The sequence below is a fragment of the Dipodomys ordii genome, unplaced genomic scaffold, assembly GCF_000151885.1.
Source record: "Dipodomys ordii isolate 6190 unplaced genomic scaffold, Dord_2.0 Scaffold27, whole genome shotgun sequence".
Classification (NCBI taxonomy): Eukaryota; Metazoa; Chordata; class Mammalia; order Rodentia; family Heteromyidae; genus Dipodomys; species Dipodomys ordii.
In genome coordinates, this window is record NW_012267243.1 from 1,675,473 (window position 1) to 1,698,226 (window position 22,754).

Consider the following 22,754-nt stretch of genomic DNA (forward strand, 5'->3'; position numbering starts at 1 on the left):
GTAGGAGTTAATGATTTCAAAATTAAGTGAAGCTTTGGTTCCCGAATAGAGCTTCACACAAATTGACATATGCTGAAGACAAAGGACTTTGGGTTGGTTTGTTGTGGGAACCCTATACTAACAAGACTTGGGCTTCAAGGAGTTCCGGACAACTTATCTGGCCACTTATCTCAGAAACCAAGCAGAGAATTTAATTACTTTTTCTCTGTATTAAGTAAAAAAGAAAGATTGAGTACTACTACAACTCTACCATCACTGGTACTGACAGATGCTCCAAAACTATATGGAAAGAGAGAATAGTTATATACATGCAAGCATCTTTGGTCAGTCAATATCTAAAGTCTATTCACAGTTTTATTGGTGTGAAGAAAATTGGCTCTGCTGGAAGACAATCTGCTTGTGTAATAAGGAAATTACCACTGCTCATGGCATAATTTCATTTGTTCACAGAATGTTTTTTTAATCAAATCTATGATCTTACATACAGGGGCAACTCATCATGGAATGATCTGCCTACAAGACACACTGTTCTGGAGAAATTTAGCATGACATTATAAAAGGTGTTACTTGGTAAGGTATGGAAGATACTTTGGCTACCATTATCTAAATGTCTTTAACCTTGTGGATGAATGACCATTTTTTAAGTTGTTATTGTAAAGGTGTTACAGAGAGGGTACAGTTACATAAGTCAGATATTGAGTACATGACTTCCCTTTAAAGGTTAATCATGCCTAAATACAGAACGGAGGAAAAATTGACTCACAATTTAAAGCAATAGAAGACTATCCTTTCAAGAGTTATTTCTATGGTTGATTAGTAGAAAAATCTCACAGGATGTGTATAGTACCATATGGAGTTTAATAAGTACTAAGTACATAAATTTGCTATCAAAAAGACAAAGTTAAGGCAATGAGACAGACACAAAGGAAAAGCTCAAAGCCCAAGCTTTTATATCATGGGGCATCTGCAGTCCCTGGTGAAGTCAATGCTTTCATGAAAAGCAGAATCTAAGCTTATGTTACAGCAAAAGGATTTGTCTTGAAACATAAGACAAAATTGTTTGATGTAAATGCTCAGTAGATTGGGACAACATTGGTATTTAGTGAATTTATAGCCATTCATAGAATAGTAAGGTTGAGGATAAAGTGAACTTCTGAAAAGACTACTTGATATCATTTTAGGATTTTAGTTGCTATTTACTTTCTTAAAATTTTGAAATGTAGCAACTGTACGTATTTATAGGGAGAAGTATATTGTTTCCATACAAATACATGCTATCCAGTGAACACATAGGGTATTTGTCTTGTCTATTCTTGTTTTTAACCATTACTTTATATTGAAAACATTCTAATTATTGTTCTAGATCACTGAATAAATTGAGCATTCCAAAGAGAATCCTTAAGAGTCTGTAAGAGAGCACCAATAACTAACAAGTCCTTCTGAAATCTCAGTCTCAAAATTTAAGAAAGAAAAGCAAGACTACACCTTACCTTGACAATTAGTTTGCATGAAAAACAATTGAGTAGATATTGCTGGTGTAGGCTAGTGGTAGATTACTTTCTCAGCATGTACAATTCCCACAATCTCTAGCATAAAAGATAGAGAACAAGGTGAGAGATAGATGATAGATAGATGATAGATGATAGATGATAGATAGATAGATAGATAGATAGATAGATAGATAGATAGATAGATAGATAGATGCAGACAGACATACAGGGATACATACATACATACATTTATACATCATACATACAGATAGATACATAGAACATTAGATAGGTAGGACACAGATAGAAGAAAGAAAGAAAGAAAGACAGACAGACAGACAGGAAGGAAGGAAGGAAAGAAGGAAGGAAAAAAAGAAGGAAAAAAGGAAGGAAGGAAGGAAGAAAGAAAGAGAAAGAAAGAAAGAGAGGGATGGAGGGAGAGAGGTAAGGAGGGAAGGAAGGAAGGGAGAGAGAGAAAGAAAGAAGGAAAGAAAGAGAGAGAAGGAGGGATGGAGGGAGGGAAGGAGGGGAGGAAGTAAGGAAAGAAAGGAAGGAAGGAAGGAAGGAAGGAAGGAAGGAAAGAAACTGACAGACATACAGAGAAAAAGATTTGGTTAAAGTAGAGGAAAGAAAAAGGGAATGAAGTTTGTATGCAACTTCAGAGCTAACTAACATAGTTATGAGTCCTCCCAAGTAAACGGTTACACATAGATGTTTCTGTGCAAATTGTAACCTGCTTCCATATCTGCCCTCTTGGCAGGCAGTGAAGAGAGTCCAGTATGGCCAATGTCTCCTTGGTGACAGGATTCTTCCTCTTGGGGTTTTCTGACGAGCCCGAGCTGCAGACTTTCCATGGTGTGCTCTTCCTGCTGCTGTACCTGGCAGCCCTCATGAGTAACCTCCTCATCACCGCTCTCATCACCCTGGACCTGAAGCTCCAGACACCCATGTACTTCTTCCTCAGGAGCTTGTCTCTGTTGGATGTCTCTTTTGTATCTGTTCCAGTCCCAAACTTTATTATTGACAGCTTCACACACAACAATTCCATTTCCATTCTGGGATGTGCCTTCCAGATACTCTTGATGACTTCCTTCGCGGCAGGAGAAACATTTGTCCTCACTGCCATGTCTTATGACCGCTATGTGGCCATCTGTCACCCCCTGCATTATGAGGTCATCATGAATGGCAGGGCCTGTGCTCTGCTGGCAGGTGCATCCTGGGCCCTTGGAGGACTCTTTGGAGCTGTGTACACAGCTGGCACGTTCTCCATGCCTTTCTGTGGCTCCAGCGTGATCCCAGAGTTTTTCTGCGATATTCCCTCATTACTAAGGATTTCATGCTCTCAAACACCCATTGTAGTATATGTAAGCATAGCAATTGGCATGTATGCAGGCGTGTCTTGCTGCATCTGCATTGTGATCTCCTATGTTTATATTTTCTCCACTGTGCTTAAGATTCCTACTACTCAAGGTCAGTCCAAAGCTTTCTCCACATGCCTCCCCCATCTCCTTGTTTTCACTGTTTTTATGCTAACTGCTTGTATTGTGTATCTCAAACCACCTTCAAGTACACCCTCAGTTCTTGACAGACTGCTTTCTGTGATCTATACTGTATTGCCGCCAGTATTTAATCCTGTCATCTACAGCCTGAGGAACAGTGACATGAAATGGGCTTTGATGAGGTTGCTCCAAAGACTCAAGGCTAAGAAGTTCACTTCCATCAGCAACTCCAAGCATCTGTGCCTATGACAGAGTGTCTCTTAGTTAACAGGGAATGATTTTTGTAACTTTGGAAAGTCATTAAGAAAGAAAAGAAAATCTTTTTTGTTTCCTGACTGTGATTCAGAATGAGTTTTACTTCTATCAGTGAAGGTTAATGCTTTTAATCTGAGTTTAAAGACAAGCTATAGAATCTGTCAAAACTGGGCGGGGAAGGTGGCTCAGTGGTAGAGTGCTTGCCTTGCATGCATGAAGCCCTGGGTTTGATTCCTCAGCACCACATTAAAAAAAAGCCAGAAGTGGCGCTGTGGCTCAAGTGGTAGAGCGCTAGCCTTGAGGTGAAGAGCTGAGGGACAGCGCCCAGGCCCAGAGTTCAGGCCCACAACCGTACCCCCCACCAAAAAAAGGAATCTGTCAAAACTATAGTAAAAGTCACATTAATCATGAGAGATTATTCACTAGTGCCTCCAGCATAAAGATATATCTATATAGTCTGTGTAATGTACCCGGAAATTCTGTGTCATATTAGAATAACTTTCTAAACTTTACATTTAATTGCTAGTTGCTAAGAAAATAATCCAACAATTCTGTGAATTTTCATTGATGTTGTGCTCTTCTCATTTATGTTATTGGTGTTTTATTCAGTTTAACTATGTAAATGGAAAGCAATATAGTCAATGATGTCTTCAAACATCAAACATCTATCAACTTCTTTGTATGCCATCAACATTATCCTGAAATATAATTCAAATGAAACTTTTCTCACATCTAACACATTTATTTATCTTTATGTTTTTTCCTGATAGACTTTAAAGGTCACACCACTTTGTGTTCTGTCCCTCAATAAACGCAATATGTTTAACAAATGTCCTCAATGTAACCATGAACCTATTATTAGAGTTTAATGAGAAGAATGTCAGAAGAGACAGTAATCATAAGCTAGCTTTACTTATATTTATATTGGTAACATTTTATTGATTTAAGTATTTAGATAATATTGCATTTATTGCATAATTCTCTAGTTATTTTTCACTGTTCTTTTTTCCTAAAAGGTGTTTTATATCACAAGAAAAGACAATCAAAGCCCTGAGGATTTTTTTCCTTTAGAAGACTGATTGCTAATAAACCAAAAAATGATAGAATCATAAATGTCATAAATTTTGATTATCTGTATTGTAACTGATTAGAGTAACTTTGGTAACTCTGTAACAGATGATTTGGTTGCTTTGTTTGCAGTACAATATATGGCTGAATGATATAAACTTGTGAAAACCTAGTTTCCCCACCCATATTGCAATCTTCTCCTCTCGATATTTCATAATACTGTTCAGTCTAGGAATGGACATTTGAATATATTCCTATGATTATTGCAATACTTTCTAGATTAAACTTTCTCCATTCTAAGCACAGTATTCAGTGATAGTTGGAATCCAATACACGTAGAACACTCAATTCTGATTTGGTAACAAGAGATTAAGATGAATACACATCATGTCAACCATTGTTTCCACAGTGAATGATCTATTTTTTTGGTCAGAGTGGAGATAAATGTCCGTGGGGCTCCTACTGCAGGAATGGAATTGGCTGTCAGTGATATGAACCAGGCCAGCATAGGAGGCATGGCAGGTGTATCCTGATCATGCAGGAGTTGCCAGAGAGCCTTGTGTTCCTCTTTTTTCCTGTGCCCTTCCCTACCCCCTCAAGCTTCAAGTAAAGAAGATGAAGTTGGTGAAGTTCTATGCTTATCTGGTACAGTCCAATCTCTCCTCCTGACTCCTTGTCTCCCTAGGTGCTGGCCACAGAAGTTGCCATAAAGTGAGCAGCTATGGAAGATTAGAAAGAAGAGAGAAGTAGGAAGAGGGTCCATTGTCCTGGATCTTAGGGGTGACCATCAGGGATTTGGACTGGTGAAGGGGTATATGTATCGTAAAGAGAATCTATTGGAGACATTGTGCAAAAACATTAAGGCTACTTTAATGAAATGATCAAAAGTACAAAACATTTTGTTATCCTGTGCATGGTCAATACCATGATTTTCTAATATTTCTTGAAATTACTGTAAAAAAGATACTTCATAGAAGTTTTGCAAAGAGTTTGATTTAGTGGTTACACTGTGATTCATTTGATACTAAATGTGTTTTACACAAACCAAGACTAATGATCTAAGATTTGTAACCCCACCTACTGAAGAAGCACAAGCAGAAAGATGGAATGTTTGAGGCCAGACTAGCAAAGAAAGATCAAATCTAAAAAAAAACAAAAACAAAACAAACAGAACAACAAACCAATGTGTTGGCAGTGGAGGCAGATGCATGGCTATGATACTAAAATTTCAATTTATTTATTTTGTGAGAGCTAGAATGTGTGTGCGTAGTGTGTGAGAGAGAGACAGAGACAGAGACAGAGTATGTTTGTGTGTGCATGTGCATATGTGTGCTGGACCCAGGGTTTGAAATCAGGGTTTGGGTACTCTCCATGAGCTTTTTTACTTACGTCTAGTGCTCTACCACTTGAACCACAGCTCCACTTCTGGCTTTTTTTTTCTTTTGGTAGTTAATTGGATATAAGATTTTCACAACTTTCCTGCCTAGGCTGGCTTCAAACTGCCATACCCAAATTTCAGGCTCCTGAGTAGGTAAGATTACAGATTTCTTTGATATATTTGGTCAAAGTACAAAAATGATACATTATGAATTTATGTGTTAATTCAAACTTGCTTCCTTTATTTTGGGACTATTGTGAATCGAACCCAGGTCTTGTTTATGCTAAGCACTTATTCTACACAAGAATTAGGTTCCCAAAAATCAAGTTGTTTAATCTTTGTTGGATCTTATTTCTCATGACTCTTTAAACTTCGTGGCTCATTCAAGAAAAAGAAGTCTCATTCTATAAATTAATAGAAATTATTATTATATGTAAAAAACTAAAAACATTTCATTTCCACAAATCTAGTAATTTTACAATGGTTTTCTAAAAATAAAATGATTGGAAAGATTCTGCAGCCATCCATTTAGAAAGACAGTATAAGTTCATATATCTTTTAACTAAACCTAATGACCCAAGAGAGAGAACCAACCTCCAGAGTATTCATCCCAACACAAGCAGTTCCTTAATAACAAATCAATCTCACTTTGCTGAAGTGGAGAAAATGTTAAGACTCCAGAATGAAGATGAAGGTAACTAGGACAGGAAAGGATCTGATGGAAAAGACAAAGAAGAGACAGAAACGTAAAGAGATGTTTCTAAGAGCTTAGGAGACTGAGTTAAACTATGATGAATGAACAAAGAAATAAAGTATAACATAAGGAAATGAGAGAAGACTGAAAGGGAAGGAGGAAGGGAGAGGGAGAGAGAAAATTTATTTCAATCACAATACTGTATTTTTACATAAAATCATGTCATGAAAAGTGGGCAAAGGTACATTCAGAAGGCACAATGTATGGAGTTTATTAAATTTTATGGGGAGAAATTTGCACCTGGGTAAGTTTTTATCCAATCTATACCAGTTTTTTAATTACATATTTGTGTTATGTGAGAGATCCATCATAATTGACTTAAAATTTAACAAGCATTTAAAGTCTTCTTAAAATCAGACACATTCTAAATGTAGTTACTTTGCATAACTTAGTGGTTATTTCTGTGAAACAAAAGTTCTGTATTCAACAATCAAACTGTCTATGAATGAGAAACACAATTATTTTACTCTGGTATTTTTTGTCAGTCACAGGGCTTGAACTTTGGGCCTGGGCGCTGTCCCTCAGCTCTTCAGCTCAAGGCGAGCACTCTACCACTTGAGCCACAGCACCACTTCCAATTTTCTGAGTGGTTTATTGGAGATAAGAGTTTATGGAGTTTCCTGCTCAGGCTGCCTTTGAACCATGATCCTCAGATCTCAACCTCCTGAGTAGCTAGGATTACAGGTGTGATACACCAGAGCCCAGCTTAATTTTAAAAATCAAATAGCAGTTAATTTTTAAAAAGTCAAACTATTTCTTTCCCTTATTTAACTTTAGATGAGAGATTCTGAAACAGGATCTCTCTAGCCTTACATCAAGTCTGAGATCCTCCTGCAATGTCCTCAGAATCAGTTACAAGTACTGAATCTCATTTAGGTTGTCCTAAACTTTACACTAAAAACACCTACTTACTGATAGAACGATAAAAATCAGGTTTTTAAATATGGAACATGATTACTGTTTCAGGTTCACATGAGTTTGTGATATTTGGAAAACTTGGTGACTTAATTGGAAGTAAATATAAGGATGTAATTAATTATATGATGGCAGATATTATAGTTACTCTCCAGTTTTAACTTATCAACATTTGCACTTAAATTTGGAAAATGAAATAGATGAATATAATTGTTCAAATCCCATACTCAGAAAAGTTAAAACCTTGTCATTTCATACAGTGGATTTTTCAAAACTCTTTTGGCCAGAAATTCTGACTTTAGTATGAATTAAACTATCATCTTTGTGAATCCACCAGCAAGATGTCTGAGGGATTTTCAGAAAACCACAAGTTGTATCTACCAAGTTTTAAATGCTGTGACTTTGAGATCAAGTTCAAGGTTCTCACTCCCCACTTTGGACCACCCACTTCTAAAGGTAGTTTCCTCATCTGTGAAGCTTGGATCATAGTAAGGAAATTATGCATCTAGGATTGATAATGTTCATGTTCCATGTCAGTCACTGACTGATAAACTAGCATTCACACTGTCTTGAGTGCTGTAACAGAGGAAAGAAACTTCTTTTCTTCACTCATTCTGAAGAAAACTGGCTAACAATACTATAAAAATAACAGATTAACAAGAGATAACATAACAAAGGATAACTGGCAGACTAAAAAGACATAATGGTGAAAATGGTTAGGCAATAAATTGAGCAAGCTCTTATTGGTTGCTATTCCTTTTGTTTTTCTCTTTGTTCTGTCTTGTCATTGGATATAGGCCAGAACACTTGTCATTAGAGGGTCATCAAAGGAGAGAAAGGAGAAGCTAAGAGAGTAATCTTCCAGCATTTGCAGTTTTATCAATTGCCTTAGCTTCAACCCCAAATTACAGTTTCTTTCATTATAAAAACATGGTGTTCCTTAAAGTTTGTGTTTCAAAACAGCACTAATGAACAATAAACAGAAAGCAATTTTCACATTGACTCTTGAACTAGCTGTTTCTCTTATAGACACCTGCTCCTCCTGAGAGGTTGAAGCACATTGAATATATATTGAAATTTCTTCAAGAAAATTTGGAAAACCGTTACTTACGACTCACTTTCTTTTCTAGTTCCTGTTGTTCTGAGCCACATCAAGTAGTAGTTAAGATGATTTTTCATTGATGAGATGATAATCTAGATTCTTTTGCTATCATAGGAAATTTTGAAAACATACACATAAAAAGAAAAACTGCTGCAGGAAGAGGGGAAATTTTCAGCAAAGTTGCCATCCAGATTCCTGTGCCAGAGTTAGCCTGGGCTACAAATTTGAGTTTATGCAGGAAGTTTGGTGTTGAAGAGTAGAGAAACCTGATGCCCAAGACAGAACATTCCTATTAATTACTAATCAAGTTTACTTGCAGATATAACAGTCGTATCTTTCATACTGATCTTCTAATTCATGGGGACTGGGCTGAAAACAGTATTCAGACATAATTTATAAGAATCATCTTAAGAAATAACATATAAATGGTTTCCTGTCTTTATCTTCTTCTCATTTCATCTATTATCCAGGATATCCCCAACTCAGAAAGCTGGATGTTAAGTGAATTGTCTAATATGGACTTTTATTGGGAAGAAAAAGTCTCATATTCATAAATTTAAATATGAAATTGTGCAGGCTTGAGAAGTTAAAATCATTTGAAACTATGTTCTTAATGTTTATATTTTACTATGAATTTTTCTTTCAGCAGACAGAGATCATGATTAAAATATCAATTTTGAATCGTTATCTACCAAGCATGATTAATGACAAGGACTTTTTAAGAAGCCAGTTTCTGTAAAAGACTAAATTACATGTATTCCTTCCTTCAAAGCCACACAGAAGGTCTACTGAGTCAAATGAAATTGCTAGCATTTTGTGAGCTTGGATTGGGACCATGGAAGCAGCAGAGAGGCTAGATTTGAATCTTGGATATGAAATGGAGCATCAGTAAAAATCTTTGCACGTCATTACTATTTATTGCATATCAGTTTCCTAAACTACCATAACATATTATAATGTATGTGTTTAAAATAGCAGATATTAACTGTCAGCTCAAAGAACAGAGTGGGAAGGCAAAAAATATCACACTTCTTCTTATTTATATGAATGTATTGTGTGTGTATGTATGTAGGTAGGTATGTATTTTTATTGGTACTGGGGCTTGAACCCAGGGATTTGTGCTGTTGCTAGCTTATTTTCATTCTAAGCGAAGGCTCTACCCATTTGAGCCACAACTCCTACCCAGGTTTTTGCTGGTTAATTGGAAATGGCATCACTCAGACTTGTCTATCTAGGCTGGTGTAGAAGAGCAGTCCTTAGATCTCAGCTTCTTGAGTATCTAGAATTACAGGCATGAGCATTGGCCCCCAGCTAAAAAAAATTCTTTTTATGTCTCTAGGACTGCATGATTGGACCAAATCCCTCATTTTGTGCTTTTTTCTCCTACCATATAAACCAAGTAATGACTACCAAAAATGAGACTTTACTACAGGACTTTCTCTTACTGGGTTTCCCCGGGACCCAGGCCCTTCAGCTATCTCTTTTCATGCTCTTTCTTGTGATGTACCTACTCACAATTGTGGGTAACGTGGCTATCCTGTTGTTGGTGAGTACCTCCCAGCAGTTACATACCCCCATGTACTTCTTTTTGAGCAACCTTTCTTTCCTGGAGATTTGGTATACCACAGCTGCAGTCCCCAAAGCCCTAGCCATTCTGCTGGGGAGAAGCCGGACTATATCCTTTGCAAGTTGTCTTTTGCAGATGTACTTGGTTTTCTCATTAGGCTGCACAGAATACTTTCTCCTGGCAGCCATGGCTTATGACCGCTATCTGGCCATCTGCTTTCCTCTACACTATGGGGCCATCATGAGCAGCCTTCTCTCAGTGCAGCTGGCTCTGGGTTCCTGGGTCTGTGGTTTCTTGGCCATTGCATTGCCAACAGCACTCATCAGCAGCCTATCCTTCTGTGGCCCTCGTGCTATCAATCACTTCTTCTGTGACATTGCACCTTGGATAGCCCTGGCCTGCACGAGCACACAGGCAGTGGAGCTGGTGTCTTTTGGGATTGCTTTTGTGGTCATCTTGAGTTCCTGTCTTATCACATTGGTCTCCTACATATACATAATCAACACCATCCTCAGAATCCCCTCTGGCAGTGGCCGAAGCAAAGCCTTTTCCACTTGTTCCTCCCATCTCACTGTGGTGCTCATCTGGTATGGGTCCACCATTTTCCTTCATGTTCGGACATCCATCAAAGATGCTTTAGATCTGACCAAAGCTGTCCATGTCCTCAACACAGTGGTGACTCCAGTGCTAAATCCCTTCATCTATACTCTACGCAACAAGGACGTCAGAGAAACTCTTCTGAAGAAATGGAAGAGGAAATGAATCTCCAACATAACAGATGGTTTGTAAATTGTAGTCAGTATCTCTGCAGCGATAACATGTAGGATCAAGGAAAATCAGAATCTTTGATTCAAGGACAGATGAGAGCAAAGGGAAAACAACTTTATAATTCAAAAGGAACAATAAAAATAATAATCATGTGTTACTGCTTCTACATTCTTTTTTTATTATTGTTATTGTATAGGTGATGTACAGAGGGGTTAGAGGTACATAAGTCAAGAAATGAGCACATTTCTTTTTGAACACTGTTGCCACTTTCCTTGCTTTCTCCCAGTTTTCCCTCCTGACCTCCTCCCTCACAAATTGTATATCAAGAAAATGTGGTATATGTACAGAGTGGAATCCTCCAGTTCCATCAGAAAGAATTGTACCATTCATAAGGAAATTGAAAGACTTGGAAAAAATTACATTGATACATTCCTACATGAGAATAAAATGTTTTAGTATAAGCATACATTACTTTTTAAACAAAAATCACATTTAATTAGTGTCTCCCAACTTTGACTTATAAAACGAATGATATAATTTTATTGATTTTATTTATTGCATTAATGAGGGAACATCATGAAAACTCAACCTTTATTATTAAATTATTTTATTTTATAATCTAAGTGAAAATATTATAGAGTTGTATTTGTGAAATAAGGGACATGAGAAATAGAATTTAAATAAGTAAAAGTGTTCATGAAATTAATAGGCAATGATTTCAATATAGTATGTTTTCTTTGTACAGAATACAGTAAAATAGATGAGGATGGGGTTAGTAACGAGATAATTTTAGTATGTCACATTTGATGAGGAGGAACATGAACAAGACTATCTAAAATATTGGTGTTGTACGATTAAAATGTATCAGCATTAGAAAGTGAAAATTGTGTGTTCTGATGAGTGCCAAGACAAAGTCACTGAGATCTGAGCACCCACTAGTTTCAATAAATGACAATAAGAAGCAATAATCATAGGTATTTGGTTTCTGTTCAAAGGAATTACATCACTAGGAAATAAAGTGTACTGCCTTCCTTTAAAACCACCAATGCACAGAAGTTTTATTTCCTAAAAGTTACCCTTTTCCAATGATGGATTAGAAACAGTACATCAAGTCCAGGCGGTTTCTGTTGGTTCTATCCATCAGCTTGCCATTGTAGAGAGTGGAATGCTGAATGGCAGTTATCTCCTAGGCCTAGGTTGTTTATATTTTCAAATATTTGAAATATTTGAAACTTGCCCTGGTTTCAAATATGTAATGTGCAAGGAAAAAAACAAGCCAGATATATATCTTAAAGAAATAAGAAAGTATGTTTTGTTAAGAGGGTGATACACACCAAGGTTCAAAAGGTCTATGTTAAAAGTCTACTGCTTAAGGAACTATAGGAACAATAGGTATTAGAAGCACTATAAGCACTACTCCTTTACAAAAGATTTAATTCTGGTGCCCTGTATCTTATATATACATTTTTCTAATATGGGGAGGGGAAGGGAAATAACAAAATGCTGAAACGAGGATACAGGCTGACCCATCGTAACAATGAGACGTACAAAACACTGTATTGAAAACAAACATTACGACTTCAGGCTGGGAGGAGGGAGAAGTTGGGGAGGTGGGCAGGGAAGGAATAGTAGGGAAAAAACATTAAAATACACATCTAACGGTTCATTTTCCTGACATCACATTATCTGACCTTTTCCGCTTGACTCATACATATACTAGATATTACAAATAAGGGAAACCATTGGACCGATGTTTCTTTGGGCCTGGCTTACTTCACTTAATATAATTTTTTCCAAGTTTTTCCATTTCCTAACAAATTATTATAATGAACTTAATGGTAAGTAATCTAAAATTGCCTACCTACGAAACTAAAAGATTATAAAATGGAGAAAGGTGAAGAAAAATTAAAAGAATTATGGTACACAGTTAAGTATTCAAGTATATAATATATATACTATAGATGTTCCAGTAAGTTTTTTTATTGTGAAAATACCATACAGAGGGGTTACAATTACATGGGTAAGGTAATGAGTATATTTCCTTATCAAGCATTGTTGCCTCCTCCTTTGTTTTCCCCTTCCTATCACTTCCCATCTCCCCCGCACATGTCCCACCCCCAGCCAAAGTTGTAAAGTTCATTTTCCACATAATGTCTTGTACATCTCATTGTTGCAAGGGGTCCACCTGTATCCCTATTTAAACATTTGTTTTTTCCCTTCCCCTCCACAAATTCTACCAACATCAAATACAGTGGGGGAGGAACAAACAAAGCAACAAAGAAATCATCTTATAAATATGTTAGAAACAATAGCAAGAAAGAAAATAACATTTGAATCCTAATCTTGGGGTTCATTTCGCCTAACATCAACTTACCTGACCGTTTCTGCTTGTCTCAGACATATACTAGCAATTGCAAATAAGGGAAACCATGGGACCTATGTTTCTTTGGGCCTGGCTTACTTCACTTAATATATTTTTTTTACCTGTTTCTTTTTTTATTGTGAAAATACCATACAGAGAAGTTACAATTACATGGGAAAGGTAATGAGTACATTTCTTATCAAGCATTGTTGCCTCCTCCTTTGTTTCCCCTTCCCATCCCTTCCCATCTCCCACCCACCAACCCCCAACCCCCCCTCCAACTCCCTCCTCCACCCCCCTCCAGACAAAGTTGTAAATTCCCTTTTTCAACATAACAACTTGTACATCTCATTGTTGCAATGGGTTCACCTGTATCCCTATTTAAACGATTTGTTTTTTCCCTTCCCCTCCACAAATTATACCAACATCAAACCAACCCAGATGCCCCTCAGTAGATGAATGGATAAAGAAAATGTGGCATATATACACAATGGAATTCTATGCCTCCATCAGAAAGAATGACATTGCCCCATTTGTTAGGAAATGGAAAGACTTGAAAAAATTATATTAAGAAAGCCAGGCCCAAAGAAACATAGGTTCCATGGTTTCCCTTATATTCAATAACTAGTATCTGTCTGAGACAAGCAGCAAAGGTCAGATATAAGGATTCAAATGGTTTTTTCTTTCTTGTTATTGTTTCTAACATATTTATAAGATGATTTCTCTATTGCTTTGTATGTCCCTCCCCCATGGTATAGCCCCTGCTTTCACTGTAATATATTTTTTCCTAGTTTTTCCATTTCCTAACATATGGGGCTATGTCATTCTTTCTGATGGAGGCATAGAGGAGAGAGGATCAAAAGAATATATAAAAGGGATATGCTGGGCATCAGTGGCTCATGCCTGTAATCCTAGCTACTCAGGAGGCTGAGATCTGATGATCACAGTTCAGAGTCAGCCAGGGCAGGAAAGTCCAGGAGACTCTTATCTCCAATAAACCACCAGAAAACTGGGAGAGGTGCTGTGGCTCAAGTGGTAGAGTGCTAGCCTGAGCTGAAGAGCTGAGGGATAGTTCCCAGGCCCAGAGTTCAAGCCCCAAGACTACCACCACCACCACCAACAACAAAGGGACGAAAGAATATATAAAATCGAGGTACACTTGGCTCATATCTGTAATTCCAGCTACTCAGGAGACTGAGTTCTGAGTAATTTCAGTTCTAAGCCAGTCCAGGTAGAAAAGCCCATAAGATTGTCTCCAAATGTCACCACAAAAATTTGGGCTGGAATCACAGTTCAACCCAAGAAAAGAAGCTAAGAAATTTCAAATTTAAACTCCAGTACTACCTAAAGAATAAATAAGTAAAAAGAGTATGTATGTGTATATATATATATATACACACATATACAAAATGATTAAAAATGTTTCATTTGGATAACAGATAGATGAGTTTGCACTTCTAAGAAGCTCAACAAGGCCAGGCACAAGTGGCTCACGCCTGTAATCCTAGATACTCAGGAGGCTGAGATCTGAGGATTGTGGTTCAAAGCCAGCCCAGGCAGGTAGGAAAGTCTGTAGGACTCTTATCTCCAATTACCCACAGAAAATCAGAAGTGGCACTGAGGCTCAAGTGGTAGAGTGCTGGCCTTGAGCTGAAGAGCTTAGGGACAATGCCAGGCCAACTTCAAGCCCCATGACCAACCAAAAAAAACAAAAAAAAAAAAACAAGAACCTCTACAAATTCTATGTAAGATGAATTCAAAAGATCCATGCATTATAAACAAACTTTCAAAGACAAAAGACAAAGAATATTGAAAGCAGAAGAGAGGAGTGGGGGTTGTGAAATTCAAAGCAATTGCAATATGATTAGTTAAAATTATGCAATGTATCCTCTCCAAACACAAAAGAATGAAAATCAACAGAATGTAGGAGAGAAAGTGGAAGAAAAATAAAGGGGTGGTGGTGGTAAACAACATTTAACAAGAAATGTACTCACTACTTTATGTATGTCACCATAACCCCTCTATACATCAGCTTCACAATGAAATTAAATTAAAAAAGAAAATTCAAAAATAACAACTATGAATAATATATTCTTTTTTATGCACTAGGGGACATGTGTGTGGTGTATAGTGATCCTTGAACTCAGGGCCTTCAGCTCTTGCTTGGCTTTTGGGCTCAAGGCTCATAACTTCTCACTTCATCCACAATTTCTTGTCTTACTTCTTGCTGGTTAATTGAAGATGGTCAGTTTTAGGTTATATTCAATTGAAAACCAAATCATGTTGCCACAGTGAATGGTTGCAAACTTTGTTTAAATCCTCATTTTGAAATTTATTTCCAGTCACTCCTATTGATTTTTTTTCAGGGCCAAAAATCAAACCCAGAGCCCTGCACATGATAGGAAATGCCCTTCTACTGAGCTATACCTTCAGTCCTTCCTTTCCTAATTTCTATTGAGAAGGGAAGAAATATAATTGTTTTAATAAGTGTGTTCTCAGCGTCTCTCATTATTCAAGCTCCAACTCCATGAAGACATTTTCTTAGAGTACACTTTGGTCTTCATAGAGAAATGATGAAACTCCAAGGCCAAGTCATGTCGTATCGTAATTAGTAATCAGTGCAGGCTTGTTTTAATTGTTCCTTTGAGATCCATTCTCTTCTATTTGCAGACTGGTCCAAGATGCTGTCCCTGGGGCCCATTGTATTTGAGTGAGGAACCAGATTGCTGATTGATCATAAGGATAAATGAGACAGTACTTAAGCAAGCATGAGATACAGTAAGGCAGAAAATAGACAGGGACTACTGTGTGTATTTCCTGTGAGTTAATATAAGTCATCATTCAAACACAGCAATATACCCTACAAAGAGCTAAAGTGAGTATCTGTCTGATTTTTTATGTTTATCATAAAATTGAATCCAAATAGATATTTTTTGTGAATCAATAATGTATTAGATACTTTTTAATAACAGCATTAGAGAAAATCTATCCAAAAACTGTAATTATAATTTAATTCAGAGCAAAGAGAGCTATCTAATAATACTTGTGTTTATATCGCACTTACAAATTTAACAGAAAATCAGCTTAGGTGATTATAGTGATACCAACATGTATGCATGAGATATAGTTTTGGAACCCTTCCTTTTCTAAATTGGCATATAATTTAATTACAATAGTTTTTTTTTTTTTTTTGGTCGTGGGGCTTGAACTCTGGGCCTGGGCGCTGTCCTTCAGCTCTTCAACTCAAGGCGAGCGCTCTACCACTTCAGCTACAGCGCCACTTCCGGTTTTCTGGTGGTTTATTGGAGATAGGAGTCTCACGGTCTCTCCTGCCCGGGCTGGCTTTGAACCACGATCCTCAGATCTCAGCCTCCTGAGTAGCTAGGATTACAGGCGTGAGCCACCAGCGCCCGGCTTTAATTACAATAGTTTTTAAATGTGCTTTCAAACATTGTCATTGTATCAGAATTTGAAGAAGCCCTGAGTTGCTTCAAATATCTGAGAATCTCTGATCAACTCTGGAATAAAGTGAGTGGTAAACTTGAAGTTACATTAGAAAATTGAGCCCTTCCAAATCATACAGAATAAAGTCCTTTGAGTGTCAAAAAATGACTGGAGTTCTAAGGAACAGGCATGATGTTGATGACTTGGGGTGACTTATAGTGCCCCAACTGCCTCAGTTTCCCTGAGACTGAAACAAGGTCTTCAGACATTGAATCTCAGGTGCAAAACTTGGAAAGGTGATTGCTTAGTGTGCAAGCCTTGATTTTCACATTGATATGACCATACTTCCTTCACACTCATGACCTTTCATCTTTCTGTAATTCATTGTACTTCCTGGAGAGTCAGATCTTCCGTTTTCATTTCTCTTTGACTACTTTGAAAGCTAGAAAATTAGAAAACACCTACATCTGCCTCTTTCTCAGTACTTCAGCTGTAAAGAAGCTGAACAAAAGAAAATGCAGTGTGTTTCTTAAGTAAAATTTGAATCCCAATCCCTTCTGACTTCATACTACCTAATGAAAAATTGTCTAGGATGAAAATGTCTGCTAAAATTCTTTTATCTGAGTAGGATATGAGCATATAGGGTAACATAAAACCCTTGATTCTAATAAACCACAGGCTGCTGGGTTGTGTTGTTAGTGACTTACCTGTCATGCAGTGGCTCTTTAGAAGTTTTCTATGATATTTATAATGACAACAAAAATGGCAGTATTTACACATGGTGATGATGAAGATGACATTGATCAATTGTGCTCTGATATTTGACAATGATATAATGTATGCATGCAGATCACAACAGAAAATGACTACTATCTTGAGATGTCACTTATTCAGATATCCAGGTCACCAGCCTGACTGAGTAACAATGAGTACTACATCTAATAACACTGTAATTTAGCTTACAGTTGGCCTTACTTATGTCTGTTTTCTTATCTATTTATTTATATTGTAAAGGTGATGTACAGAGGGGTTCAGTTACATAAGTCAGGTAATTAATACATTTCATTTTAAACAGTACCACCCCTTCTCCAGTTTTCTTAAAGGTTTTCCCTCCTGACACTACTCTCCCACAAGTTGTATAGTTCATTTTCTACATAGTATCTAGTGAGTGCCACTATTGCATTTGTTCACCTTTTATCCCAACACTTCTGTGCTCCCTTTTACTGTCCCCAAATTAAATAAATTTATATGCAAAACAAAGATACAAAAATCAAAAACAGTCACAAAATACAAAAACATTAAAAGGCAAAAAGCAAAATAACAAAAACCCTCTTGTTTCCCTTTCTTAGAGTTAATTTTGATAAACATTATTTTACATCATCATATGCACATGGCTATTGAGCCTTTGTGATCCTCTCCTAAGAATATCCTCATTTGGCTTCAATGTGTGAATATCTAGAGTACTGTTTAATTTATCATGTTCAAGTGTATTTGTTTTTGTCTTTTACCACCCATTGGGTTTACTTGTAGATTTAAAGACACATTTTAGTTACTACAAATGAGGGAAAACATGAAACCTATGTTTCTTTGGATCTGGCTTACTTTACTTAATATCATTACAAATGGTGCAATATCATTCTTTCTGATGGAAGTATAGAATTAAAATTCCATTGTGTTGGAAGTGGCATGGTTGCTCAAGTGGTAAAGCACTAGCCTTGAGCTGAAGAGCTAAAGGACAGTGCTCAGGCCCACAGTTCAAGCCCCACAACCAAAAAAAAATCCATTGTGTATATATGGCACATTTTCTTTATCCATTCATCCATTGAATGGCATTTAGGTTGATTCCATATCTTAACTATGGTAAACAATGCTACAATGTACATGGTTGTGATGATAGCTTTAGTGTGGCCTTGCTTGTGGTATATTGGATAAATGCCCAGGAGTGGAATTGCTGTCATAGAGAAGCTCTATGTTTAGTCTTTTGAAAGACTTCCATACTTGCTTCGAGAGTGAACAAATTTTACATTCTCATCAATAATGTAGTAGAGTTCCCTTTTGGACACATCCCTGCCAGCATCTGTTACAGCATAAGTTGTCTTAACAATGGCCATTCTAACTGGGATGATGTAGAATCTGAATGTTGTTTTGATTTGCATTTTTTGATGACCAGAGATGTTGAACATTTCCTCAAATCTCTATTGGTTATTCCAACTTCTTCTGAGAAGTCTCTCCATTTATTTATTTATTTATTTAGTCGATCATGGGGCTTGAAATCTGGGCCTGGGCACTGTCCCTCAGTCTTCAGCTCAAGGCTAGTGCTCTACAACCTGAGCCACAGTGCCACTTTCAATTTTGTGAATGTTTTAATGGAGATAAGAGTCTCATGGATTTTTCTGCCTGGGCTGGCTTTGAACTGTGATCCTCAGAATTCTGCCTCCTAAGTAGCTAAGATTACAGTTATGAGCCACTGCACCCAGCAAGTCTCTTCTTTTTTAAAATTTAATTTTGTCAAGGGGATGTACAGAGGGATTATAGTTATAGATGTAAGGTAGTGAGTACATTTCTTGTCAAATCTGTTACTCCTCACTCATTGTCCTCCCACTTTCCCTCCCTCGCTCCAACAAGTTGTACAGTCACTTTCAACATATTGGTCTTGTATTGCTGTTGCATTGGTTCACTCTTTGTCCTTTGTCCCACCATTTTGTTGTTCCCTTTCCTGTCCCTAATTCAAATTAACATATATACAATACTGAGAAGTCTTTCTTTAAGTCTTTAGCCCATTTGTTGTGTTGTTGAATTCTTGAGAGTTTATTTTGAGGGGGTTTAATTATAGATCTGAGGCCCTTGTCTAATGAATGGTAAAAAATCTTCTCCCATTCTGTGGACTATTTATCTTGCTGTCTATATCCTTTGCCATGCAGAAACTCTTCAGTCTGATGCAACACCATTTATCTAGTCTTTCTTTGATTTGTTGTGATTCTGGATCTTAAGAAGTTTCACTCATCCCTAGGAGTGATAGAGATCTCCCAATCCCATCCTACAATATTTTCATGGCACTAGATATATTTTATAATATCTCATGCCTCCTAATGTTTCCTTTTATAACTTAGAATTTGTTTCTGCCCCTCTTTCCCTCTTCTCTCAAACTCTTCAAAAACTGCTCAATATCACATTTATATGTAATGAAAGTAGAATTATCTATGAGAAGAAAATATTCCTCTACATACAAACTATGCAAGAGAGAAGAAGGACATTGAAAAATGCAAAGGTATACATACATAAAAGAACATTGGAATGAGCAATAAAATCATTGGTATGTAGATAAAAATTGAATGGGGAATAAAATCATAACTGATAGGTTTGAGCTACCACATCCCTGATATGGGTATTCATTCCATAATCCCAAAATCAAAATGAGTGTACTATATTACCATGTAAAATTATTCATACCTTACTAATTTCCTCATGTTCTCTGAGCAAGTTAGTTGAGTTTTGGTGTTCTATAATTAATTACAAGGTAACTACAAGCATATGCTACAACATAAATCATTTCAAAAGTACAGTGATTAGTATGAAAGGTGAGCTTTAAATATTGTCAAAGATAGATACTTTTACTGTAACTAAATCAGATGTTACTGTTCAAACTTAATTTTGTTATTCTTTTATTAAAAACTTATTCAATAATTTGATATGTACTTTTAGGAAAAAACTTTCCTTTGCATTGTGAAAATGCCTCACTATTAAAAACTCATGCTAAAACACAAATTTTGAAATTTAACTTTCAAATATTTCAATTTTAAATGGAGCAAGAGGAGGTTAATTTGATTAACTATAACATAAGCATGTGTGAAACTTTCTTCTACAAAAGAAAAGAAAAGAGGTTATGGTGAAAGTATTAGCTTCTGGGGAAGGCTAAAAGAGAGCGTGAATAAGAATGAATATAGTCAAATACTTCATATGCCTAGAACAGGAAGCTGGTTGAAATTACTTTAAGAGGGAAGAAAGATGGTAGAAAATTAGGTATGTGATTATTTGGTACATTCTATTTATGTATAAAAACATTACAGCAAAACTCCTTAGTACAATAAAAATATAACAAATGCTGAAAAAATGTGTTTAAATTCTAAATAATGATTATTACTATTAATTGGTAATTCAATATATTCCCAGAAATGAATTAATAATGCATTTTTTTTATATTTTGAGAGACTTTACTGAGATTTGAACTCAAGGACATGTGCTTCTTAGGCATATACTCTACTACTTGAGTTTTTACCTCATCTATTTTTTTTCACGTTAGCTAATTTTTTAACTAGTCTCATATTTTTTGGCTTGGTGCCAGCTTTACACTATAATATTCCTACCTAGGCATCTTAGTAAGTGGGATTACAGGTCCATACATCTCACCCTTCATTATTTAATCCAAAGAGCAATTCAGCAATGTTATTACTGTCGTGATCTCCACTTAATCAGGACAGATCAGAAATTAATTGCAGAATACTTGTTTAAAAAATTCAGATGACTACTTTTCTTCTCTTTAGCTAAAAGATTGGCTTTTAATTCCAAGTATAACTGACATCATGCAGTATTTGTCTTTCTCTTCCTGGCTCATTTCTTTTAGTGTAAGCACCTCAATTGCATTTATACAATCTTAAATGATAAAGTTTTCATTGTATACATATACCACATTGTCATTATTCTTTCTTCTACTCATGAACACATATGTTAATTCTGCACCTTGACTAATGGAATAATGCTGCAATGAGAATGTGAATGAAAAGATCATTTTTACATTCTAATTTCAGGACTTTTGAGTAAATTCCCAGCAGTAGGATTACTGGATCATGTAGGGCTTCTAACTTTAGTTTTTGATGAACAATCACACTATATTCTGAAATGATTACACTAACTCATGTTTCCACCAACAGTGTACAAATATTCTCTTTTAACCACACACTGACTAAAGTAGTTATTATTCATATTATAGCATAACTATTCAAATATTTGGTAGCCCCTTGTAATTTTAGATTATACTTCCAAGATGATTAGAAATGAGAAATACATTGTTTCCATTTATAGTTCTTTATTTTTGGAATATATCTATTCAGATCCTTTGTGAAATTTTTAATTTAGTTTTTGTTGTTGGGTTTTTTGTTGTTGCTGTTTTGCCAATTCTGGGGCTTCAACTCAGAGCCTGGGCACTGTCCCTGAGCTTCTTTTGCCACTTGAGCCACAGCACCACCCTAGGCTTTCTCTGTTTATGTGGTACTGAAGAATCAAACCCAGGGTTTCATGCATGCTATTCAAGCACTCTACCACTAAGGCAGATTTCCAGCTTTAATTTAGTTTTTATCCTGAAGTTCTTGCCTATTTTAGATATCCTCTTTCTTCTAATCTGTAGGCTATCTCTTCACTCCATTTATTGTTTCCTTTGCTATACAGGTACTTTTAGTTTGATGAACTCTCATTTTTTTTGTTTTATCTATGTTTTTGAAATCCTATGCAAAAAAAAACATTGACCAGAGCACAGTCATGGAATCCTTATCCACATTTTTTATAAAGCATGAGATATGTACATATCTACTTTTCTCAATGTTTTAATTAAGAAGACTATGCTTTCTCCATCATCATGCTCTTGAAATTTTGTAGATTATCAGTTGATCATAAATATTTATAATTTGGAGAGGAGGTCAGTATTCCTCCATTAGTTGATATTGTTTTTACAGTCAACCTCATAGAAAAATAAGGTAAAAAAGAGGCTACAAAAGATTGGATTGAAAGGATGGGGAAAGAAAGAAACTAATCAAAGATTATAAATTTTCAATTACACTTCAGCATTAAGCATTAGCTATCTGTAATATTGCATAATTACAACAGTTTATAACATTTTACATATAAAAGTAGTTTTAAAGCCAGGCATTGATGGCTCATGCTTGTTATCCTAGCTATTCAGGAGGTTGAGATCTGAGTATCAGTCAGGAAAATCCTTTAGACTCTTATCTCCAATTAAGCACCAAAAAAGCTGTAAGTGAAGCTGTGGCTCCTATGTTAGAGCAGTAGTCTTAAGCAAAAAAATCAGGGACAGTACCAGGCCCTGAGTTCAAGACCCAGGATAGGAAGGAAAGAAGGAAGGAAGGAAGGAAGGAAGGAAG

General features: G+C 36.3%; 2 protein-coding genes across 2 annotated transcripts; both read left to right on the forward strand.

Annotated features, from left to right (window-relative positions):
* The first annotated feature begins 2,269 nt into the window (after positions 1-2,269).
* Positions 2,270-3,238, forward strand: LOC105985069 (olfactory receptor 14A2-like). Its single transcript, XM_013015480.1, has one exon. It carries the CDS (start codon positions 2,270-2,272, stop codon positions 3,236-3,238), a length of 969 nt encoding a protein of 322 aa, XP_012870934.1.
* A 6,625-nt stretch (positions 3,239-9,863) lies between these two features.
* LOC105985211 (olfactory receptor 6F1) lies at positions 9,864-10,816 on the forward strand. Its single transcript, XM_013015637.1, has one exon. The coding sequence runs from the start codon at positions 9,864-9,866 to the stop codon at positions 10,788-10,790; it is 927 nt and encodes a 308-aa protein (XP_012871091.1). The 3' UTR covers positions 10,791-10,816.
* The last annotated feature ends 11,938 nt before the right edge of the window (positions 10,817-22,754 follow it).

Coding starts and splice junctions, on each gene's coding strand:
- LOC105985069 (XM_013015480.1), top strand. CDS start 2,270: ATGGCCAATGTCTCCTTGGTGACAGGATTCTTCCTCTTGGGGTTTTCT.
- LOC105985211 (XM_013015637.1), top strand. CDS start 9,864: ATGACTACCAAAAATGAGACTTTACTACAGGACTTTCTCTTACTGGGT.